The sequence below is a fragment of the Rutilus rutilus genome, assembly GCF_951802725.1.
Source record: "Rutilus rutilus genome assembly, chromosome: 2".
NCBI lineage: Eukaryota > Metazoa > Chordata > Actinopteri > Cypriniformes > Leuciscidae > Rutilus > Rutilus rutilus.
This window is the reverse complement of record NC_140210.1, coordinates 59,772,464-59,799,225: the sequence shown is the minus strand read 5'-3', so window position 1 is coordinate 59,799,225 and position 26,762 is coordinate 59,772,464. Positions and strand designations below refer to the sequence as shown.

The 26,762-nt window shown below is 39.4% G+C and overlaps 2 protein-coding genes across 2 annotated transcripts in view; both read right to left on the bottom strand.

Annotated features, from left to right (window-relative positions):
- Window positions 1-16,068, bottom strand: part of LOC311286540 (neoverrucotoxin subunit beta-like) — a gene marked incomplete at its 5' end in the record, with an annotated part of 30,740 nt that extends 14,672 nt beyond the window's left edge. The window contains 3 exons of the mRNA XM_084402745.1: window positions 11,191-11,364; window positions 13,956-14,129; window positions 15,980-16,068. Of these exons, the coding sequence (XP_084258871.1) occupies window positions 11,191-11,364; window positions 13,956-14,129; window positions 15,980-16,068 (437 nt within the window). The remainder of the gene's footprint in view (window positions 1-11,190; window positions 11,365-13,955; window positions 14,130-15,979) is intronic.
- LOC311286239 (NACHT, LRR and PYD domains-containing protein 1 homolog) overlaps window positions 1-26,762 on the bottom strand; it is an 88,182-nt gene that overhangs the window by 56,014 nt on the left and 5,406 nt on the right. The gene's annotated exons all lie outside the window — the stretch shown is intronic.

Here is a 26,762-nt window from a genome sequence, read left to right as displayed (position 1 = left end):
TCAACATTATTTTCGGAAGATACATTAAAAATGCAGTTAGCTTCTGTGTACGTATCTACAATGCATGGCATGATATGTGTGTCTCACTTGCTGCTTGTACATGATGCAACTTTTGTTTGATTTATTCCTGGTTAATTCCACTTGATGATTTAACCTAAATCGTGTGATTAATCAGTATCTAAGAGCTGCATCTTTGGAATATGCGTTATATTTTTAAGCATTTAAATTGTCACATTGAATTCGCAATCGCGTTTCGAACGCATTGATCAATATGCTTGCGTAGACTTAAGTAAAAATGTACGTTGGTTTCTCTCCTCGTTCTGAGCTGGTGTGTGAGTCTCATAGACAATAAACACAAGCTCTTATCAGCCTCATCCAGCACATTTACATTAAATGTGATTAAATGTACTTAATTTCACGTGCTTCCGTGTCAAAGTGTCTGCTATCAGCGGCTTCTGTTCATGTGTGCCAAGCCATTTTAGAAATCCCGACCGGCTGATGTTTTACGGCCATGTCCAGAATAAAGAGTAGATGTCACAGTGTCTGGTTTGTGTATCCCGGGTGTCCACTAGAGGTCTCTTCCCCATACTGTCACCATTACTTCATGACTACATTTCCCATCATCCTGTTCTGTCACTTATTGATTCATTGCACACAGCTGTCTCCCGTCACCTTGTCAGTATCTGTATGTATATATTCCTGTTTGTTTCAGTGTTTGTCACGGAGTCCTTGTTTATGTCAACACACTTCCGGAGGTCTGTTTGTTCCCTGTTCTTGTTTTGTTTCTTGTTTCTTGGATTGCTTTTATGGTTTTGACCCTTGCCTGGACTGGATACGATTGTGGATTACCCAATAAATATTACTCCACTTGGATCTGTCTTTCTCATGTGTGTGTCATGACAGTAGTAGGCCTATGTATGGTAAACCTATATATACAGTTAGGGTGATATTAAAGGACATAAACCGTGATATAAGAATTTGGCCATATTGCCCATCTCTAAATCATTCATTCCCTGCATGACCTGTACAGGCATGTCCACAAAACTAAATAAATAAGGAAATAAAAGTAAAAATACTCTTTATTTTAGTTTTTTGGATTTTGAATTATTGCTTCATTACCTGGTCAATAAATAGTAAATGTTTGATTTTATTCTGACTGACTCTTGAGATTGTTTTTCCCAAGTAGATTATCGGATTCGTATATTTCCACAAGTTTTGCGTCAGATTAGCGACGGCTAATATCTGGCATCATGTACTTGGATGCAGAGACGAGTTATTTTCGTCTAGAATTAGCAAATGCTGTTTGATCAAGATATATTTGGGTGCGTCTAATTACCTCTGTTCTAATTTAATGTTACTTTAGATCAGTGTACGTGGAATGCTACAAGCTTGGCTAAGCAAAAGCCATTTTAAGAAAAGTAAAGTTGATCGACTAATGTATTTTAATGGTGGTCAAGACCTCTACTAAAGTAAAACGATTGAATTAAGTTCCAGAGGGGGCTATATTACATATCTTTGATTGTGCACTTGTGAATATGGCAAATCCCAGATATTTAGCCAATTACCTCTGTTCTGATGATCGGGACTGGCGAAATTGTGCCGTGAGGCCTTGCGAGAATAAGGTACCTCAGAGTGATATAGTTTCCTGATCTAAGCGGGTGAAATATAATCAGAGTTTAAAATAATAATCAAATATTCGTTCACGTTTAATGAGGCACAGACATCATTAAAATCTTTTTCATTTATGGAGTCAGATAAAATAACGAGTCAATAAATGTGAGAAAATATATTGCATTTAATCTTGTTGTGTTGCGAAAAAGGAAACACAAGTAATACGCAGAGAAACCTTCCCCGTATTATTGGAAACCCTCATTGGACCAATAGACGGGCTTACAGCATCATCTCAGTGGATGCTGCACACTGGTGGTGGTTGAGGAGATATTCCCTGATATAATTGTAAAGCGCTTTGGGTGTACAGTATTAGAACATTAAAGGTATAGTTCATCCAAAAATTAAAATTCAGTAATTATTTACTCAACCTCATGATCAAAAAATATATGTGTAATGTTTTGGAAAATTCAGCATTTCTTATTATCATTCGTTTCCAAACTGTTTAATCATATGTTTCTGTGAGGTTTTCTAGCAGCTGAGGAGGGACAGGGAAGCGAGAGGCAATTTAGGTCGTAGATGAAGGCCTTTGGGTGTCTCAGGGACAAAGAACAGTGTGACCTGCACCAGGGGGGTAGAAACCAGTCCGAACTAGCTGGAGATAGGGGGTATCTTTCTGGAAATTTACAAGAAACCTGGAAGGAGGAGTTCTTTTGCCAAGAAACTGTATAAGATCTGTATGTTTTATTATGTCTATTAGGTATTCTGTTTCAAAGCTGGGTGGCTGCGGCTTTTGTGAATGGAAACCTCATTGAAATAAACCTTTTCTCTTTATTACAGTTTTGTCTCGTGAAAGTTTTCTTACACCTCTGATGCTGTTTGATATTAACTTCTCAAAATTGCCATTACAACTTGGTGTCAGAAGTGGGATCCTGTGCGGATCTTCTTCTCCTGGTCCTGAAGAACGGATTTTGACGGAAGTGTACAATCCCGGCGGCATCAGGCAGCCGTCTCATACCCCGACTGTTTGAGATAGTGACTCAACAGGTTAAGGGAGAGAGAGCCAATTCCGGCGTTCAGAACCAGGGGAGGAACTCCCACCAGGATCAGAAAGAATCCGCGGCAATTACAGAAAAGAGAAAGCATCTCTGGGTAAGAAACGGCAGAACTGTTTTATTGATGTTAAGTGTGATTTGATAATTGTGTGTGAACGTGAACCATGTTGGCTGAGTTTTTCCTTTTGGTACGGGCGAGAGGTGATTTAGGGAATCACAATTTTTGAGGGAGAAACTGATCTGACAGATTCAGACCGGTTTCTGCCACACTTAGCTCGTTAGTGGACAGGGGTACCACTGGTGATTCAGATAATCACAGGTGCTGGTTAATTAGTTTTGCTCGAAGTCTCTGTAACCCGAAGAAGTCTTGCAAGAGTGGACGGAAGAGCCACGCCGGATTGATTAGGTGAACAGAAGATTTTGAGTAAAACATAATTACAAAAGCACAGCATATTTGCTGAAACCCGACCGATTTTGGGTGAAATAAGATCGGGTCTGTTGAAGACGTTTGACAGATACTGCAAGACACGTGTCGAAAGTGAAATCCAGAAGGGAAATTCAGCCAAAAATGGGGTCATCTAACAGTAAATTAGATCATTTTTATACACCAATTTTCTGTCAAATGAGAAATAATTATGGTGGTAAATGTATGGTTGACATACAGAAACTGATCAAATATCACGATTTTCCCGAAGCGGGGACCTTGAGTAAAATAAGACTAAATGTAGTAAAAGAGTCAGTAGAAAAGAACGAGGGAAAACAGAGTAGCTGCTGTGTGTGTGTCAAACATGTGTGTAAGAACTGTGAACCGACTATAATGTGTTGGGTAGAAGAGGCTGAAAGGCGAGAACGAGAGCAAATACAAAAAGAATTGGCATGTAATGTTGTGTGTGTAAAAACAGTTCCACTGGAACAGAATGCTACTAATGAACCGAATGTATGTGCTTTTCCACATGTGACTGAGGTGGCAACGGCTCCGCCGTCTGCCTACAATACAGCTCACTACCCAGTAGCAGAGATACCGGCCCTCAGGCTCGATCTGGACCGCTTTCCACCAGCCCCGAGAACAGCCCAAGAAGCACGACTTGCAGAAGCACGAGCACAAATTGAACTGGCAGAGGCAGCCCAAAGAGCAGCGCAGGCAGAGACAGATGCAAGAGAAGCGCGAGAGGGGGCAGAGGCCGCAGAGCGAGTGGCACACAGACTAACAGCGCAGTTTCATGCACAGTTACACGGGCGTTTGAGTGCAACGCTGTGGCACGCTACTCACGCTGAAGAGGACAGAAAGGAGAAGAAAAAACCCCTCACAATGGTGGTTATGCAACAACGACAACCTAAACAACCCAACAAACCTGCATCTTCCCGTTCAAACCCTGCTAACCGAAGAGGACAGAGAAGAGCTGCTGGAGGAAAATGGAGCTGTTATGTTTGTGCCACAAATGCCCACTCGCTCCGAGACTGTACAAAATATAGAGTGTGCAAGAAGATGGACACTGGAGCAGCGCGTGTCCCACCATGAAGTCGGATTGAACCGAGGGGGCTGGAGAGCGGGACGGAAAGAGTCCGGTTCTGGCCAATCTCTGGCTACAGCAAAGGGAAGTGAAAATATTTTTACTAACACACACACACACGACGCACACACAAACACATACACTGATCTTCTTTCTGCTACCTGCAATGAAAAAACTGCTTGCAAATCTTTTTGTGTGTCTGATGAAACTTTGAGCAAAGTTTCTGATACTTTGAGCAGTGTTGTGAATGACGAATGTATGAGATTGTACAAAGGTACAGGGTTTCCTGAAATGCCAATTTACCCGTTATTAGTCAAGGGGGTAATTATTGAATTTTTGGTCGATTCTGGTATCAGTCTGTCCACGTTACGACCATGTGATTTACCATGTTTTCTACGGGAAAGTGTAAATTAAATTTGTCCCTCTGTGCTGATTCTTATGGAATTAGCATTGAGGAGGCACCACAAATTACTTGTTCTAAATTTGAGCCGAAGTGGGCTTGTGTCTGGCAGGTAACAGATATTGATTGGGCAGAAAAGATTTTGAAATTGGCAAAAGATCGTACAGACCCAGTCAATACAGAGTTTATGACAAATGACAAAATGCATTGTACATCACATGTCGTAACAGAGCGAGATTCAGACTTTGAAAAGATGTGGTTTAATTCTGTGAAGAATGAAAGTGTGAAATTTGACCAGATTTTCTGGACAGAAAGTGTGTGTGCGCATTGGCTGCAGTGTGACAGTCAGAAAGTTTGTTATCTAAATGACAGAGAACACTGCCTGCCACATATCTGTCTCCAAGGCCATAAGCCAGCAGTGGAGAGATGCAGGCCTTTTTGTGAGAGAGTGTCTATCGGCCACAGACTGGGTGAGAGTTGACACACACACAGCAGAGAGTCAGAGTATGGGGGCATTTAAATCAAAATGTGACTTTGAGGTTGGGGGTTCAGAGAAATGTGACTGCTATTGGGAAAATGTGACAGGACAGGGAGAGGGGGATATTTCTGCCTCAGAAATTGATATTTCTTTGGCACAAATATCACCAAACTTGTGTGAAAAAAAACAAATATGATGTGGGGCTGATAAAAGGTTGTGAGCCAGTTGTAATCACACCAAAATCTGATTTCAGACCATGTAAGGCACAGTATTCCCTGAAACGTGAAGCAATAGAGGGCATAAAACCAGTGTTTGACGCTCTGTTGAAAGAGGGTGTAATTAGGCCTTGTGATGGTTCACAAGTTAGAACCGAAATTAACCGAACTCGTTTCTTATGTTGATGACCTTTTGATCTGTTCAGAAAGTGAGTCTATTTGCAGGGCTGACACTGTGACTCTCCTGAAGCATCTTGAAAGGGAGGGGCACCAGGTCAGCCTTTCAAAGCTGCAGTTTGTGAAACAGGAAGTGGCATTCCTGGGGCATGTTATCAAACCAAACAGCAAAGCACTGTCACAGAAAAGGGTGCAGGGCATAAAAGAGGCCCCAAAGCCTGTAACAAAAAACAGTTGCTGTCATTTTTGGGGATGTGTGCTTACTGTCGTACATTCATTCCCAATTATGCCATTTTAGAACAGCCTTTACGAGCCCTGACAACAGGGAAAGGGTTGAAGTCATGTGACAGACTTGTTTGGACAAGTGAAGCTGAGACAGCATTTGATAACATGAAAGCACAATGAGATATCTCGATTGTTAGGCCTTCTGGTTGTAGACCATCCATTGTTTAGATGGTTGATGAAAAGCATGACCTTATGACTTCTGTTCTCCTGTAGACGCATGGTGACCGATGAGACACGTAGCCTATTTTCAACAAAACTCGACCCCGTGGCAGCGGGATTGCCACACTGTCTCCGGGCGGTGGTGGTAGCTGAACTGGCCCTCAATGGCCTCAAGAGAGTTTGTAGGCTATGCTGATCTGACTTTAGGGGTCTCACATTTGGTGTCTTTGATTTTGCAGGAGCAGAGAACGTCACATTTGTCTACAGCTCGATTGAGGTATCATAAAATTTAGTTTGACATGCCAAATGTCACTGTTAAAAGGTGTGCACACCGCGTCCAGATTTTTTGGACGTTCCGCTTGATAATTGTGACAATGTCCTTTTTGTGGATGGATCTGCGTCGAAGAATCCACAAACAGGACAGAATAACGTAGGTTATGCGGTGACGACTGAATTTGAAACTGTAAGATCTGGCAAATTACCATGTCATTACTCTGCACAGGCAGCTGAACTAGTCGCTTTGACTGAAGCATGTAAACTGATGACTGACAAGTGTGTAACAATTTACACAGACTCGCGTTATGCTTTTGGGGTCACGCATGACTTTGGTGCTCTGTGGAAGCACAGAAAATTTTTAAGTCAGACGGACGACCAATACTGAACGCTACGTTAGTATCTGACCTTTTGGAGGCCATTATGCTGCCAGACAAGATTGTGATTTGTAAATGCGCAGCGCATATTAATGATAAAAGTTTCGTATCAACAGGCAACGCCAGAGCTGATATGGCTGCGAAGGCAGCGGCAACAAACCCAAACTGGAGCTGATAACATTGGCGCCACTTGCGTACAACTTGACAATAACCTTAACAATGACATTTCTCCTTGTTTACAGAGCATGCAGTCTTTTTCCACAGGAGCTGAGAAAAACAAATGGAAGACGGCAGGCTGCAGCCTTGTTGATGGTGTATGGAGATCTGTTGGTGGACAGCCATGTCTGCCCAGCCATTTTTTCTTACATTAGGCTAAATTAATGCATTGGTGGGACCATGCATTAAAAGAGGGGATGATTATGCAAATGAGAGAATTGTGGTTTACCAAAGGTTTCACAATATATGCTGAGAATTTTTGCAAAAGATAAAGATTTGTGATTTGCACCGCATATAACATTGCACGGGGCATTAAAACACCACTGGCAAGTCAGCCAGCCCCAGACGGGCCATTTGAATATTTAATGATTGATTTCATTGAACTAACCCCGTGCGGAAAACAGAAATATTGTTTGGTATATAGTCGTGGATATGTGGTCACGATGGAACACATTGTGCCTAAGACGCTGCCAGCGGGGGCGCTGTTGAGCGTGAAAACCAGACGGTAAAGAACAAATTGGCAAAATGCTGTGAAGAAACAGGACTCTCGTGGGTGAACGAATGAAAAAGAGAGTCAAAAACAAATTTGAGCCCATTTGAAATCCTCTTTGGTAGACCACCATTCATGGGTATAACGGGGGAAAGAAGGAGGCTTCCATCAACAGATGTGTGTGAGAATGAAATGTTGAATTACTGCAAAGAGATGTCGTGTTTGTGATCTAACAGTTCTGTGCAGGTGAAAGAAATACCAGGGGCAAAGTAGCAGAGACGTTCCTGCACAAAACCAGACCGGGTGATTACGTGGGTGAATGCCAATCACTGCAGGAGAGTTCCACCCATATCAGGAGAGCAACAGGAGGAGGAACCCCGACGACAAACAACAACAACAACGGCGAAACCTATCGTGCTGCCAGGGCCACCCGAGATCGAACGGGCCTCTGGAGAGGAGCTGGCCTGGATGAGAGACGAGGGGACAAGCAAAGGTCAGACCGAGACAATTGAAAACTGGGTGGTCAGACTGCAGAAGTAAAACCAACCACGAAGAAATCAACTTTAAGTGTCCATTCGATAAACCGTATCAAAGTTCACCGGCGGCAGTTTGGGTTTGTGGTAATATCATATCACCGTTTGGAAAAAGGACTGGTCAGGGGGCTGTTATCCAGCTTTAATGAATGTGGGAACTTCTGTGTATCTGCCAAACAAGGTGGTTGAAGTTAAAAAAAAGAAAATGTTTAGTGAAAACCCCTTAGAATATGTTGAATGATTTTCTGTGCAGTTTATGAAAATGTATGTGCTGCCAATGATAATGATGAAGATTATGATTTGGCTGTTGTGATTGAATCCACACTGGTGTAAAAGAATACAGAGAACTGCTTATCAGTGGCTCTGTTTACATTCCTGATTGGGACACACTGCTTCAAGGGTGTGCAGTAAGTTGGAGCTGTTTGAAAGCTCAATGATCAAACTATAGGCAAAGAGAGTTTTAATTATGGTCAGCGGGGCCATTTAGCCTGTAATTGTAAATGGACACTCAGAAAAGAAAGTGATAACGTGAAAGGGACGTGTATTAATGTGGGTTTGAAAGTAGATCAGTGTTTAAATGACGATATCAAAGTTTTCGTCTGAGAAAGAACTAAGAATGTGAACGCAGTGCTAAAGTATGTGAAAAGAACGTGCAAGTAAATAAGGGAGAAATGAAAGAAATAAAAAGCTGATGTTTTGCTTTCAAAAGATAAGCTTGTGATTGGCTGAAACAGTTTGCTTATCTGAATCTGGTGTGTGCTGTGGCTGAGACGTCCAGTGCGACAGAGACACGATCTGAGAGGAAATTTGTAATGTCTAAATTCCCTGATGTTAGTGTTTTGAACGTGGAGGAATAGTTGACCATGAAAAAACTAAGAGCTGATGTTTTGCTTTCAAAAGATAAGCTTGTGATTGGCTGAAACAGTTTGCTTATCTGAATCTGGTGTGTGCTGTGGCTGAGACGTCCAGTGCGACAGAGACACGATCTGAGAGGAAATTTGTAATGTCTAAATTCCCTGATGTGGGCAAAAGACAAATGTAAATTATGGTTGTTTAAAAAAAATAGATGTAAATTCTGGCAAAGATGCCTTACTGCTGGGCTAGAGTTAAAAGTTTAAGTGGTAGATAAAGTTTGATTTTAGAAGTTTATGAGAGTACAGTGTGCCAGTCCTAAATGCCTGAGAGTCTCTCTCATTCAATGTCCGCTAAAAGCTGTTAACTGAGCCTGTGCGATTTAGGGATTGAGAGATGAGTAATATGATGTTTAGTTTTTTTGTGAAACAGCAGAGATAAGTGGGACTGAAATAATATAGATAACATTAAGTTGAATCTGTAGACTAACCACTTGATAGAGGAATACTGTTTCAACACAGTTTTAATGAAATTGATGACATGTAGTACAAATTCTTATACTTTTGTGAAGAGTCCTGAAACAAACAGTGAAAAGAGGAGAGCAAACGCTGTAAGCAGCTGTGCTCTGAAGCTTTGACTTCAAAGAAATGTGGAGCTTGTAAAATGTTGGGGGTATCATGTTTTAATATTCCTGATTACAGTGACAAACATAACCAATATCATTGAGCACATGAGGAAAGCTGTGAAAGAGCCGCCTAAAACTACTGATAGTGAGTGGGTGGTGTGGCTGATGTCTGCATGGTCAGGGTGGTTTTATAGAATAATTCAAACTGTCTTGCCAATTGTGGGTATGGGATTACTGATTCTGTTTTGTTTCCCATGCATTATGAAGTGCCTTTCCAGCTTAGTGCAGAGAATGATCAGGGCAGGGACGGTTAGCACGTCAGTCCAAGCAGTGAAACTGACTCTGTACCCAATAACTGATGGAGAGCAATGTGATGATTATGACAGCGATGACGTGTATACAGACATGAGTTAAATGTGTTTTCTTTCTTTTTGTTGCCTTCCTGGGACCAGGAAAGGGATTTTCTAAACTTTGATTGTTTAGGGTTTGATGTCAATGATTGACTGTTCTATTCACTGTTTTTATTATTATTATTGTTTTCATTATTTTTATTTCTTTTTCCATTGTAAGAATGATGATATGTTCAGAAGGTTAAAAACAGCGGTCATCCGTGAATACAGAGAACTGCTTATCAGTGGCTCTGTTTACGTTCCTGTCTAGAGGATTTTCATAACAAGTTACGAGGTGACGTACAAGTGGAAGGGTTTGAAATGAGGGATTTTTATGTATACTATTTCTTTGCATCTTTTTTTATGAATTGATATGTTTTTTCCATACTAATGTGATCTATACTATTTCTTGTTTATACTGGGGTGACTGAGGGTCCGATCTAAGTGTCGGGGATGCAATAACAGTGCTTATTCATCTAGCCCGGTTTCAGAATAAACCTTTACTTGCTTGCTATAACATAGAGGGCCTATCCTGAAAAAAACAGCCTAAGCTTTTTCATTCTAAATTTTAATGAAGGTTCAAGTAAAGTATCAGGTATATAAAAGTCAGACATGAAGAGTATAACTGTGATGTAAAGACTTGAATCAATTCTGTTCTTGAAATGTAATGATGTAATGATTTTAAGAAAATTAGAAGACAAGGGTAAATTTTCCTTTTAATACGTTTATCAGAGAATGATAAAGAGGAGGAATTGTTTTGGAAAATTCAGCATTTCTTATTATCATTCGTTTCCAAACTGTTTAATCATATGTTTCTGTGAGGTTTTCTAGCAGCTGAGGAGGGACAGGGAAGCGAGAGGCAATTTAGGTCGTAGATGAAGGCCTTTGGGTGTCTCAGGGACAAAGAACAGTGTGACCTGCACCAGGGGGGTAGAAACCAGTCCGAACTAGCTGGAGATAGGGGGTATCTTTCTGGAAATTTACAAGAAACCTGGAAGGAGGAGTTCTTTTGCCAAGAAACTGTATAAGATCTGTATGTTTTATTATGTCTATTAGGTATTCTGTTTCAAAGCTGGGTGGCTGCGGCTTTTGTGAATGGAAACCTCATTGAAATAAACCTTTTCTCTTTATTACAGTTTTGTCTCGTGAAAGTTTTCTTACACCTCTGATGCTGTTTGATATTAACTTCTCAAAATTGCCATTACATGTAATAAATTCTATGCTGAATCAAATATTTCTTTCTGAAGCTACTTTTTGCAATATCTATTTGATGCTTTACACAATGACTTTAAATTATCTTTTGGGGGTAATTTCTCAGCCAAATTTGATGTGCGTGTAATTAATAAATTAATTAATCGCCACACCATGTAATTCATTTGATTAAAATTTTTAACTGCTTAACAGCCCTATTCAATATATTGGTAATAAATACATTCTATGAGAGTTTATTGCTCTACATCCGAATGAGAGTAACCGACTTGTGGTCAGATCACCTGAGGCAAATCTTAATACCAGGTGTAAACCGGGCCTCTTATTGTCCCACATACTTGAGTATCTGCAGTGAGCAGTTTGGATCCATCTGTTTGTCAGAGAGTAGCTTGACTCCTGATTCTCTTGGGTGATTGAAGCTCAGATCCAGCTCTCTCAGGTGTGATGGGTTTAAACTCAGAGCTGAAGACACATAACCACAGCCTTCCTCTGTCACCATACAGCCAGACAACCTACAGACACACAGTTTTCCATATTGAACAAATGTATTCTATCTGGGTTAGCTTTTCCATCACACACACACACACACACACACACACACATATACATATATATATTAGTGCATGCGATAAATTTTTTAATTAACGCATGCGATTAATTTTTGTCTGGTTTAACGTGTTAAAATATTTCACGCTTGTGAGAGAATAAGGCGCGTGTGAGATCCATAGACAGTATATAAACGGTGAGATCCGCGTGTCTGTCTGCTCTTAAAGGGACAGCAGCCAATAAAGCTTCCTGTCAGTAAAGTTAAAGAACAAAGGGAACAGAGAAAATGACTCACAGCTCTTGACTAAATAACTTTTGTAGCTTTAATAAGGATGAACTATTTAATTTATAGTTTATGCAGTGCAGACTGCATATAACTTTGATAACTTTATTAAATTTCTGTATATTTCCTAACTGTTAAGACGTTAAACTGAAGGGCACGAGTAAATAGGGGTGTGCGATATGACGATTTTTGATAGTGGACGATTAAAATGTCTCCACGATCTGCTTTTGAAGATATATCGTAGTATCGCGCATTCTATCAGTTGCAGTTCTGGCGCCCCTGTCCCACTCCCAACATACTGAACAACGCGACGTATATTCACATAAAATGTTAACGCAGCGGAACGGGACACTGCAGTTCACAAAAGTTCATAATTTGCATGTGCTTTAATGCCTTGTCGGTTAAACATTTAATTCGCGTGCTGATGCGCTGTTCTAACGTGTGCGTTTCTCAGCGCGTAACTTACATGTGAAGCTCACATGCACTAAAAGCCTGTCCTGGATACTGGACTAAGTTATCTTTCGAGTCTTATTGTGCTAATACTGTCAAATACACACAAGGTTTACATAAAGTCGGTTATGTCTAAAGTGAAAGCAAACTTGAGAAAATTGAGAGAAAATCTGCTTGTCAAATGCGTGTATAATAGACGCGTCGCGTGCAACTCTTAAAGAGATAGTAGTAATAGTAAACACGCTGCCGCTTGTCCTTAAAGGGATAGTTCACCCAAAAATAAAATGATCTCATTATTTACGCACACTAATGTTGTTCCAAACCTGTATTACTTTCCTTCTAATGTTTTCTAATATTTTTCTAATATTAATACTTTGAAGAATATGGCTATCCAAACAGTAGCTGGTCCCCATTGACTTCCATAGGAGAAAAATATACTATGGAAGTCACTGGGGTCCATCAACTGTTTGGTTACCCACATTCTTCCAAATAACTTTTATTTTCAACAGAAGAAAGAAACTTATTCGAGTTTAAAACAACTTGAGAGAGTAAATTATGACAATTTGAATTTTTATTTTTATTATTTAATAACAAAGAAAATAATGACAAATATTTTTATCTTCGCCCCAGTCTGCCATTCTTTTTTATTTTATATTTTGTTACCTAAGGCTTTGTTTTTAATATATAGACATTAGTTTGGCTGTAATGCTCAATCACAAAATAGTAAAACCAACATAAAGAAAAAAGAATCGTGATAAAATCATGAATCGTGATTACAATTACAATTTAATTGAAAAAAATCGTGATATTTTTGCCATATTGCCCATCCCTACGAGTAAATATGACATTTATTATGGGTTTATGTTAGCATTGTTTTAAGTTCACTTAAATAAAAAACTGTTATATTTTTGAAGCCTAATAAATGTGAAAAAAAAAATCAGTAGCTGTATTAATATCAGTAATACTGGCCTTCATTCATAAAAAGATGCCATTAAACAAGTATTTAAAATATACTGTCTTTATGTTGTTTCAACATTAATTTGATTAACTGTGAAATTATTACATTATAAAATATATTAAAAACGTACAAAAACATTTCTTTTTTTATTGCGATTAATTACAGAAAAAATGTGTGATTAATCTATTTAAAGTTTTTAATCGATTGACAGCACTAATATATATATATATATATATATATATATATATATATATATAGTGTAATAAGTCAATCCAATCATCAACTGTAAGTGGCTCTGGTTTTAGTCATTTCTTTGTAATTACTTTTTTACTGGCTGCCACAAGAATTAACATCAGTTTCTTATCGATGTTATTCCACCCATCAAAAGAACTATTAGCCAGATATAAACATTCACACTTGAAATGAATCATCACCTCAAAAACAGCTTCCAAATTTCCTTCAATCCCTTGCCAAAACTGCGTTAATTTCTGACACTCCCCAAAATATGATAATGGTTAGATTTCCTTTTCCCACATAATCTCCAACAGCTAGCACCTGTCCCTTTGTATATTTTCTGTGTTGGTGTGATAAATCGTAAATACCTCAGAATCTGCAGCTTACAGTTTGGCCTCTTCAGTTCTTCAGAAATAATCTTCACTCCTGAATCCTGCAGGTCATTGTTTGTCAGGTCCAGCTCTCTCAGGTGTGAGGGGTTTGAACTCAGAGCTGAAGACACATAACCACAGCCTTCCTCTGTCACCATACAGAGAGACAACCTACAGACACACACAGTCAGACCATCTACAAACACACATCAACATTATGACCGGCAGACTGTAAATAATCTCTCATATGTTCTCAAATACCTCAGAATCTGCAGCTGACAGTGTGGGCTCTTCAGTCCTTCAGAAATAATCTTCACTCCTGAATCCTGCAGGTCATTGTTCGTCAGGTCCAGCTCTCTCAGGTGTGAGGGGTTTGAACTCAGAGCTGAAGACACATAACCACAGCCTTCCTCTGTCACAATACAGCCAGACAACCTACACACACACACAGTCAGACCAACTTCAGACACACATCAACATTATGTTAATATCAACATCATTGTTACTCATTGATCCAGCTCTCTCAGGACACAGTTTGAGGATTGTAGAGCTGATGACACAATATCACAATCCTGACCAGTGAGATTACAGCCAACAAGACTAGAAGAGAGTAAATACAGCACAATAAGTTGGGGTTTAGGGTTTTTTTCTTTAAAGGGGCAGCAGTAGCACCTTAAAAAATAAATAGATAAATAATTGGCAATAAAAAGACAAAATAAAGTCAAATATTGTGAAATATATGGTCGTTGTGGAGAAACACTCACTGACCATAGGGTTCCCTTGTCCATAGCATAGCCTAGATATTCCAAACTGAAGTAGTATTTATAACAAAAAAGTAAATATACACAAATTTTAAAAAAACAACAACTAAATTTCAAGTAGATAAAGGATTGCCAAGATATAATGTAGATTGAATCTGTTTCACATGGAGTTGGGCCGTGAGGTCAAAGACTGTCACTTTCGGCTCTGGCCACATTCCCAGGTGAAGTCACAGGTCCATCATCCCCAGAGGCCTTGAGTCTCCAACTTCAACCAGATGGGGTCAACTCAGAGTAACATTATATGAGATACTGAATTATAACATTCATAAAGTAATCCTATTTTAGTCAAAATACACTGTACCTCCTACAGTGGTTAAATAGAAAAAGCCACAATTTAAAAATAGCATTTACATTTCAAAATGCTCTCAGTCCACATTAGCGGTTTCCAAAAATTGTCTGTCTACACTAAATCATCTAAAAATGCTTAAACCTTTTACAGCACCAGCATAAAACGACATAAAAACTCAATAATATGGTGCCAGATCAAAATACTAATTATTACCATATTTCCTGCCCTACAAGATATTTTTCAACAATATTTTTCTCAAGAACAAGTTTAGATTAGATCTGCACTCACCACATGAAGGATATCAAGAGCATCCACATCGCAGCTGGCCGTAATTCACTCTCCATTCATTTTTGAAAGTCTTCACGAAGCTAAGCTAAGTTCCTTTTTTAAGCTCTTTGTTAAAAGCTATCAGGGTATTGGCAACATGCTTGTTGCTAATGCTATCTGTGTTGCTTAGGCTTAAAAAAAATAATTGATTATAAATTATTCTGGCGGGTATTGGACACGCTTGGTCGTTCTAGTTCTTGGAAACATGCCATTCTTAAAGTGTGTTGGAAATATGCTTGCTCTAATGCTATCTTGTTATTGTAAACATGTTTGTTCTTAAGGCTATCTGGTTGCTATTGAAAACTGCTTGCTCTAAAAGCTGTTAGCGCTATTGAAAACATGCTTTGCTAAGCTTATCCAGGTATCATTCTATTATTATCTGATTATTGCAACATGCTTTGTTGAAGTAACCACATGCTTGTAGCTAAAGCTATCTAGATTTCGGTAACATACTTGTGCAAAATACAAAGTAGGTACGTTCACCGCAGAGGTCTGATATTCAAAACTAACAACATTGCAGCTTGATGGTCCTGTGTAGGAGTGTGGAATCATGGGAATTGCCATCTTCACCCCCACAGTCAATGGAATCAGTATGACGGGGGGAAGAATACATGTTCATGAATGAGGAAGCACACTGTATTTCATTGCTTGGCTGCGCATTGCATCTGACTCAGAGCTACAGGGTGTATGCTTCTCCAAAAGGACTACACTAGTTTTAATATCCAAGTCCTATAGTTATACAACATGCTTGTTGCATCAGTTTTGTTGCTGCTAGTCGGAGCTATTGCTGTAGGGTGTAAGCTTCCCCTGCCAAACTACACTAGTTTTAGCAATAGTTCTGTGATTACAGGGTTTTTCCTGGGTCAAAATTGGTCTTCGGTGGTGGCTGACCGACATGGTCATCCACACACAGCAAAGAGTACCCTAGTACCCACATGATCCGCAAGCCCAATATTGACAATAACTGTTAAATTTAAAATAAATACAAAGAAACAGTTTGTGATTTTTTTTTTAGGTAATTTACTACACATTGTCATAGGCCTATACATACTGTGGATTATTAAGGCTAAATTTTACTAAACACTCTTGCTAAATGAGGTAAGCACACTTACTTTCTCATTTCAGATTAGGGGTGGGAATCTCTAGGTACCTCACGATTCGATTCGATTACGATTCAGAGGGTAACGATTATCGATTATTACTTACTTGGTACTTTTAAAGTATTTATGATGACCCATAACGAACTTACTTATATCTTCCGATATTAATTTTATTAATAAAACAAATGGAAGTGATTTGAACATTGCAAAGAACCAACAGAAAAATAAATGTGTGCCTGTACTAGCAGCGTACTTGTAGTAAATTAATACAAACTTCAGCATATTCTGAATCTCTAGCATTTAATAATAGACTTCTAACCAACATCCTCTTGTTATTTCCAATGAGAAATATAATCCTTCAGACAAAAAAAAAAAAACATTTTGCTGTAGCAAAATCACAAACAGTTTTTGTTCAAAAATATAGAATGATGTACCAGCAGCTCTCATATAATGCTTGTGGACTTACGCATATTCTGAATAATTAGTAACATACAAAGCCGCTCTTATTCACAACTAAATAATAAAGAGTTATGACTTGAAATGTTTGCTGTATACCACAATCAAAAACAGCTTATACAAAAAAAGTGAATGAACATCTGCAGAGAGCACAGTCAAAATGTAACTTTTTGTGACTGGCATTGCACATATTGCAGGGCAGTACAACGTACGTATAACAGATCGGTTTACAGTATACTGATGAGAAAACTAAATAGGCTACTGAAAGCAGCTTTCATACAAAAAATACTAAATAGGTAACAATGAAATTGCCAATTTTCCATACGCTAGCTTTTAACGAAGAGGATGCTGTTCGAATTTGGCGCTCAGCCATCATGCGTCTGTTAAGTGCGCAAGTCTGTTATGTGCACGCCACAGACTGCACGCGCACTGCACGTCCGCTTAGAGTTCCGCCTTTTGCGTTCCGTCAATATTACGTTATTATAAAAAAATATATATATATTTTTTAGAGAATCGATTTTTTGTCATTTGTGAATCGATTCAGAATCGTCCACGTCCGCATCGCGATGCATCTAAGAATCTATTTTTTCTCCCACCCCTATTTCAGATGTGTTCTTCTCAGTAATGATTTGTTATACACCGATTCAGACACTGACGGGCAGAACAATTGCTTTAAAGGGCATATTGCAGGTTAGAAGACCCAACGAGTCAATGTATAGAAAAAAATAATGTATAATTCATTATAATGAATCGGCTCAAAGGAGTCATTAGGCCGCGAATCAGACTTTAGCGGACGTGTTGTGTGGGAATCCTGGCTGTTAGGACATCACAAAAGATTTGTCAACACACACACAAAAAAACTGGATTTTTTTTTTATTTATTTTTTTGCGTTTATTTAAAGTTATGTCAGCTGCATGTGCGGAATGCTTGTCACAAGTTGTAAGAGAAGATAAGGCAACTTTTTTTTGACTGCAATTCACACCCAGCGCTAATTCAGAAAAAAATATTCTCCGAATGCACCACGTGAAACATGGATTCGGTCTTCCGACCTTTAGGATCAGTTGATTTTGATGCGAGGGAGAGAGCAAAGACAGAACTGAAGACGGAGAGTGCCCGCGCGGGGGTGGGGCGCTGTGATCGTTCTCTCCGTCACTCCGTCAGTATAGCCTGCTTCACTCACAAAACCCAATTACAGATCAAATAAGGCTTTGGCGGGACAAAAAATCGTTTTGGCGGCCGGCAAAAAATTTTCAATGTAGGAAAAACCCTGGATTATACAACAAGCTTGTTGTATCAGTTTTGTTGCTTGTATCATCTTTTGAATGTTCTCCGGTCCCCGCCTCCTTCTTCCCACAACATCTAACTTTGCCTCACCATTGTATCAGTATCAATCGTGTTGGGGGTATTTAGAGAGAGAGAGGAATTTTTTTGTTTTCATAAGAATACTTGCATGTTCTAAAATGGGGCTAAATGCACATTTGACTTTATTGTACTTTAAACCACTAGATAGCACACAAATACAACTCAGCACTTTTCTTAACAATCACTTTTGATCCTTGATGCAATCGCAACGCAAAGTTGATTCTGCACTATTATGATCTAGCTATATAGGGTTGCTAATTAACCGGTTAACTGACAGTAAGAATTTTGTTAAATTTAATGTTTAAAAGTATTGTTTGCTGCATGCTTAAAACATACAAATATTTTTTGTTTGTTTTTGAGAAGAAAAAAAAACAGGTAAGTCACGTATAAGTGGCATTTTATTGCATTCAGAAATAATACCGTAATTAAAGCGAAATGTTATAATGGTGGCCTACTACAAAAATACATAGCTATATGCTATTTTAGTTCCCCTCACTCCACAACAAATCCTTTGAATTTGATGGTATTCAAAACAGAACAAGAATGAAAAAATATCAGTAAATAACAAACTAGCCAAAACAAATCATTTAAAGTGAAACTGAAAGTAACTGGTGTTGGGCTCATGTAGCCTAACTCTCTGAAGAGACTGAAGAGAGGCGAGTTGTGCTGAAGCTCCGTCTAAAAAGTTGATATGAATTTTGTTTATTGTACTAAAACACGTAATTTTGTTCTTTAATACACTTTAATCTTATTCAAACTTGTATGAAGTTTGTGTGAAGGATGTGAAGCATGTATTTTTAAAGAGAGTTCATTAAGCATGAGTGTGCAAGCTCTGGCTAAAATAATGCCTTACTAAAAATAATCACCGACAGGCTGATGTTACAATGGCAAGAGATCACCACAGATTCCAGCTTGTTTTGATTCATTTGTCTTTTTATTCATGCAGGTATATGTTCCCATCATGCTTCTGTTAATTTTTTTATTTTTTATTTTTTATGTAAAATGTTTTTGTTTTTTTGTTAAATATGTTGAACACTCTTGATTTTAATTTATATGAGAAACATGAAAGCTGTAAAATGTGTTGCACTTGCGGTAAGCGCGACTGAAGAGAGGCTGATGTTACAATGGCAAGAGATGGCCACAGATTCGAGCTTGATTTGATTCATTTGTCTTTTTTTCATGCAGAATCAAATCTGGCCTGAGTAATTTCTGTTGCCCAGTCTCGTTCATCTACCCACACAACGCAAAGCTAAATGAAGACTGGTCACGCGTGAGGCACCGACGCGATCGAACAGAGGAAATACATACTCCGTCATTTTGGTCATACAGATAAGAGCAGGATTGTTCGAAACTAAGGAAGCACCGATACCATTTTTCCAGAACCGATCCGATCCGAAAAATTCTGAGTATAGGCCGATAGTAGAAGTGCAATGCGCAGTAGTTTGAAGTACTAATGAATGTAAATGAGGAATCCCCAAATGTGATGAATGTGATCGAAAACAGACTGAATGGGCCAGTAGCTAACACTGATGCTAACTGGCGCTCAAGGTCGAGCAGACAGCGGCACTCAGCTCAAAGCGCAGCCGGGCCCAGGACTCTGATAGTGGGGGACTCCATAATCAGAAACATTAGCAGCAGGGATACAACTACGTGCTGCCTTCCACAAGCAACAACTTCTGATATAAACAGGGAACTTCAGAACATTCTGATGAAACATAAGACTGCAAATCGACTCATCATTCATGTGGGGAAGAATGATATTCATAAAGAGCAGTCAGAACTCCTTAAGAAGGATTTCAATGAACTTTTTGAAACACTTAAAAGACTGAAAGTTCAAACATTCATCAGTGGACCACTCCCAGTAAGAGGAACAAACAGGTTTTCACGGTTGCTTGGGCTAAATACATGGCTGCAAAAAACCTGCAATATAAAAGGAGTAAACTTCATTGACAATTTCAATCTTTTCTGGAGTCAGAGACAACTTTTTCATCGGGATGGCCATCACCCAAACAAACTTGGTTCAAGAGTGTTAAAGGACAATTTCTACTTCTCCCTCAATCATCCTTCTGCAATGTGTGCCAATCCACTCAATCTGAATGGCACACACACACACCTGGACACAGTATAAATGACCACAGGACTTCACTTCAGCAGCAAAATGGACATGCGGTTGACATATCACACAAGGACAATGATAACACCACTCCGCCACAACAACCTCTGCTCACGGACTCAATCTCAGCTGAGCCCTGCCCACAGAGCTCACCACAGACAGACATATTAGAGCTGCTCCAAGATTCAGCACCCAAGGACGACTCCCTGGAAAACAGCCAGGGAAGCCAGGACAGCATATCACAGCCTCCGTTAACACCAGAGGAACAGCCCCTTTCACCAGACACCTTTTCCCTCTCCCCAGCATCGCCACTTCTGTGCTTCTCACAGAAAATGGAAGAACTGGTGTATGCTGGAACCAAACTATCCCACTCTTTTGCTGCAAGCCCCCAGATAACAACCAAAAAACGACAGGCACCACTACCACCAAAGCCTGCGGGCCCAGCTCGCCCTCCCCTCCTCCTGTGAGAGCTCTTCGGCCTCTGCCACAACGCCAGGGCCCACACCCTCCTCCGTCTGCTCGAGGTGAACCAAAAACAACTGATACCAGCTCTCAGTGATATGTGTCGGGTCCCCGCTACGATAACAGTAACTTTCTCAAATGTTTACAGAACAAGCGGGAACCCAGTGTGCCTGTATCTTTCTCCATTGCTGTTCTATTACAAGATAGAAAGTCTAAGGCCTTCAATAGCCGTACAGCAAACCCATCTAATCTGGTGCCTATTACATGTGAAAGTAAGATTGATGTGGGGACAAAAAGTACGACTGTTAAGTTAGCACTTTTAAACATTCGTTCACTTAAAAATAAATCACTTCTAGTTAACGACTTAATAACCACAAACAACCTAGATTTTATGCTTCTAAATAAAACCTGGCTAGAAGACAGCTGCAGTGCAACAATCCTCAATGAAGCAGCCCCTCCTAACTTTACTTTTATGAGTGTCTGCAGAGCTGTAAAGAGAGATGGGGGTCTAGCTGCTCTTTTTAAAGATATCTATCAATGTAAGCAAATATCATTTGGGAATTACTTGTCTTTCGAATATCTGGGTATTGTGTTAAAAGGTGCTCCACACATTTTACTCATCATTATTTACAGGCCTCCAAAATACTCTCCAGCCTTTGCTGAGGACTTTACAGAACTGTTATCAACAATTACCTCAGAGTTTGACTGTTTTGCCATTGCTGGAGATTTTAACATTCACATAGATAATGCAGAAAACAATATGGCAAAAGAAATCAAAACTGTTTTAAAAACTTTTGATCTGACTCAGCATGTACATGGACCCACACACAATCGTGGACACACTCTAGATTTACTTATCAGTAAGGGTCTAAACATTTCATTGATTGTTATTAAGGATGTAGCACTGTCTGATCTTTCTCCTTGATTCTTTTAACTCAAAAGTTAAAGTTGTAATTGATGATATTGCTCCTGTGAAAGTCAGGAAGAAGAGTGGCAGACAAAAAGCACCTTGGAGAAACTCAACAGCAGTGCAAAATATGAAAAGACAATGCAGAAAAGCAGAGCGCATGTGGCGGAAGACAAAACTTGTAGTCCATCATAACATCTACAAAGACAGCCTTCATGCTTTCAATATGGAACTAGGCAAAGCTAGACAGACTTTCTTCTCAAATATTATAAACAGCAATTTAAACAACACACGCACTCTTTTTGCTACTGTAGAGAGACTGACAAACCCCCCAAGCCAGATTCCCAGTGAAATGCTCTCAGACAACAAGTGCAGTGAGTTTGCTTCTTTCTTTTCTGAGAAAATCAATAATATCAGAAAGGTGATCAGCACATCCTTGAGTTGCACTGGGGTCAGACAGATCAGACCACCTGAGAAAGTAGTTACTATGTCTGACTTCAAAGAAATTAATGTCAACATTTTGGAAGAAACCGTACAGCACCTTAAAACATCAACCTGCGCTCTTGACACACTTCCCACATCTTTTTTCAAAAGTGTGTTAAACAGTTTAGAAGCAGATCTTCTAGAAGTGGTAAATGCTTCACTTCTCTCTGGGAGTTTTCCAAACTCCCTGAAAACTGCAGTTGTCAAGCCCCTCCTGAAAAAGAGCAATCTGGATAAGACCATATTAAGCAACTATAGACCAATCTCAAATCTTCCTTTCATAGGCAAGATCATTGAAAAAGTTGTCTTCAATCAGCTGAACAAATTCTTGAGCTTGAATGGATCCTTTGACCATTTTCAATCTGGTTTCCGACCGCACCATAGCACAGAGACAGCGCTCATAAAGATAATAAACGATATTCGCTTAAATACTGATTCAGGCAAATTATCAGTGCTGGTGCTACTCCACCTCAGTGCTGCATTTGACACTGTCGATCATAACATACTTCTTGACAGGCTGGAAAACTGGGTGGGGCTTTCTAATAATCCTAAAATGGTTCAGGTCATACTTAGATGGGAGAGGTTATTATGTGAGTATAGCAGACCATAAGTCTGAGTGGACATCCATGACATGCGGAGTCCCTCAAGGCTCAATTCTTGCACCACTCCTGTTCAACCTGTATATGCTCCCAATGAGCCAAACAATGAGAAAGAACCAAATTGCTTACCACAGCTATGCAGACGACACACAGCTCTACTTAGCCCTATCGCCTAACGATTATAGCCCCATTGACTCCCTGTGCCAATGCATTGATGAAGTAAACAGTTGGATGTGTCAAAACTTTCTTCAATTAAACAAAGACAAAACTGAAGTCATTGCGTTTGGAAACAAAGATGAAGTTCTCAAGGTGAACGCATACCTTCACTCTAGGGGTCAAACAACTAAAAATCAAGTCAGGAATCTTGGTGTGACACTAGAGTCAGACCTTAGTTTCAGTAGTCATGTCAAAGCAATAACTAAATCAGCATACTATCATCTGAAAAATATTGCAAGAATAAGATGCTTTGTTTCCAGACAAGACTTAGAGAAACTTGTGCATGCTTTCATCACCAGCAGGGTGGATTACTGTAATGGACTCCTCACTGGCCTTCCCAAAAAGACCATAAGACAGTTGCAGCTCATACAGAACACTGCCGCCAGGATTCTGAGCAGAACCAGAAAATATGAACATATCACACCAGCCCTCAGGTCTTTACACTGGCTCCCAGTTAAATTTAGGATTGATTTTAAAGTATTATTACTGGTATATAAATCATTCAATGGCCTAGGACCTCCATACATTGCAGATATGCTCACTGAATATAAACCCAACAGATCACTCAGATCATTAGGATCATATCAGCTAGAAATACCAAGGGTTCACTCCAAGCATGGCGAATCTGCTTTTAGCTATTATGCCAGCCGCAGCTGGAACCAGCTTCCAGAAGAGATCAGATGTGCTCCTACAGTAGTCACATTCAAATCCAGACTCAAAACACATCTGTTTAGCTATGCATTTACTGAATGAGCACTGTGCCAATGCTCGTCCGACTGTTTGTACTGTACTGTATTTTATTTTATTTTTCTAAACTGTTTTAATTATTCTTATTTATTTTATTATTTAAATTTCTTTTATGTAAAGCACTTTGAATTGCCATTGTGTATGAAATGTGCTATATAAATAAACTTGCCTTGCCTTGCCTTGCATTGAAAACCTCAAAGCAAAAAGGGAAGAGATTTAATGCGTAGTTCCGGTATTATATGAATGCAATAGTTTATTGAGCCTTTTATTTTTAACAGTTTAAAATGTTCAGTTACTGTCCGCGTGAACAGAGCCGATCAGCCCTATATGTGTCAAAGCGCATCAACTAAAGTTTACAACATCGATGAGAAAAACCCAGCTGGGCAGTGCATCTTTTGGTCTTTCTGTTTTTCTGTCTTGCTTACAACACCGGCCACTTCCAGGGCTGTGTTCTGTGACTTTGTGCCTCACAAAAAAAGTGAGAGTGAAATACAACTATTTATTACGTTTGATAAACGGCAAAGGGCAACAGTGTTTGTTTATAAACTGCAGCTCGGAAAAGATAACCGTGTTGTGTGTTAACATGCGTTCATATGCGCGTGCACGAAATGAAACTAGCACTTTCCAGCAAAACATCATCAAAGTTAAGCCAAAGTGTCTTGATCGCGCCTCCCCCCGGTGGCTGGTCCCAGTATAGGTCATAAACCCAGAGTCTCGATCGCCCCCCGGTGGCTGGTCCCAGTATAGGTCATAAACCCAGAGTCTCGATCGCCCCCCGGTGGCTGGTCCCAGTATAGGTCATAAACCCAGAGTCTCGATCGCCCCCCGGTGGCTGGTCCCAGTATAGGTCATAAACCCAGAGTCTCGATTGCCCCCCGGTGGCTGGTCCCAGTATAGGTCATAAACCCAGAGTCTCGATTGCCCCCCGGTGGCTGGTCCCAGTATAGGTCATAAACCCAGAGTCTCGATCGCCCCCCGGTGGCTGGTCCCAGTATAGGTCATAAACCCAGAGTCTTGAGCTGTGTCCCAATGTTGAAGGCTGCATCCTTCGAAGGACGCAGACTTCAAGGATGCAGCCTATGCGTCCTCTGAAGGACGCACCATGTAGCCTTCCTAGGATTTCCTAATTGTGCAACCAGGTGTTCCCGATCACCGCTCCTGGCGCCAAGCAACGGTGCGAGAGGACAGCTGCTATCCTGATCATTCATTTTGATAACTGAGTAAACAGCTATGGAGCCAGAATTGGCTATTGTCATTTTTATGTTTTATATTTTACTGGAGGTCATGGTGTGCCCCGGCGCTGCCGGATCATGTATTTTCGGTTTAGCCCTGTTTGAATACAAAAACCAAATTTAATATAAAAAGTCCAGAATTTCTCGCGCTCGTCATCTGCAGCTGTCACGGTTGCCAGGCGACAAGAACAATCCTTCGTAGGCTAGACCGGTCCGAGCGCTTCAGATGCGCCCTTTGATATGGGACGCTGCTGTAGTTAGCAACAATTTGTTAATATTGTGACAATAAGCCTACATTTTGTTACTTTAATTTTCGGAACTGCATATTTCGTTAAGTATTCACTTACAAATGTGAAGTAACCTGAAGTACTTTTTTCCCTCACATCACAATGTGATTACATTACACTACACAAAAGTATATAATGTAACAACCAGATATTACTGTATATTGAAAATATACAGAAGTAAAATGCAACATAGCCTACGCAGTAATAGCCTAATATAAATGCAGTAGTTATTAAAAGTACTTTTTTCAGAAAGCCGTCGATTGAATCAGCCCTGCAAACCTGTTGGTAGACAACTTAGTGGATAGTGGAAATATGCACTTTAACACTCTGGAGACCATCCCAGATGATGTCCCACCAGCAGGAGGCCTTACCAGGGGCAGCCCATCCCGGTCCAGCAGCTCATTTCTATAGAGTCTACATCATTTTTTTCTTATTTTATGTATTGTAAAATTAAATGTTTATGTTGATTTTGATATGTTTAACGTATTTTGTAAATAGTTGGAAAAAGTACTTTAATGTAGCCTAAAGAACAAATGATTTTCATTTACTAATTTTATTTGAAAAAATAAAAAGGTATAGAATTTGTTTCATGCAGAAAGTATTACTGTCATTACAAAAATAAACAATGTCCAGAACAATTCATTCTCTTTTATTTACACAATTAAAGTTGCATAAAAATAAATGTACATAATTTTTCTTTTAAAAAATAAAAGTGAAAAAAGTTAAACAAGAATATGTAGAAAATATATATATTTTTCAATCATTCTCTCAAGAAGAGAAAACAGCCTGTCCATCCTCTCCCTTCTTTCCTGTGCACTCCTCGCCTCTGCCTCCCTCTGTAGTTGCATTTCTTCTCTGATCAAGTCCAAAAACTCGTCCTGTCTCACCGCCTTTGTGCTGGTGCTGCTGCCCCTGGCTCCTCCTCACCATGGGCACCCACTGCTGAACTCGGCCCTGGTGTGTCCTCAGGGATTGAGGCGATGAGGACAGGGGGGTTGGTGCAATGCCTCTGTCCCAACATCTCATCCATGAGGACAAACCAGGGCCAAGTTGCAGCAGTGGGTTTCCCACTCACACCCTCTCCTGTCCCAGGACACTTGCAATCCTAAAGGCAGAGCAAATGAACCATATTGTTAACAACAACAGGACAATACATTTCAGCAAAGATGTGTGTATTACTTTTCTTTATATATATATATATATATATATATATATATATATATATATATATATATATATATATATATATATGTATATATTAGGGCTGTGAAAAGATTAATTAAAAGTTTGTGTTTACAAAATATATGTGTGTGTACTGTGTATAATTATTTTGTATATATAAATACACACACGTATATATTTAAGAAATATTTGCATACATATATTGTATATATTTATATATAATTTATATCATATATATATATATTTTTTTATATATATAAATAACACATTTTTCTTAAATATATACACGCATGTGTGTGTATTTATATATACAAATTTAATTATACACAGTACACACACATATATTATTTTAACACAAACTTAAGAAATCATATTTCTGTATACTAAAATTTGGTTAAAACCACATAGCTTGCATGACAGCACAACAAAAACACATAAAAGTGAAACCCCATTGCCTTATCTACTGCTTTTCTTATTGTTTTGGG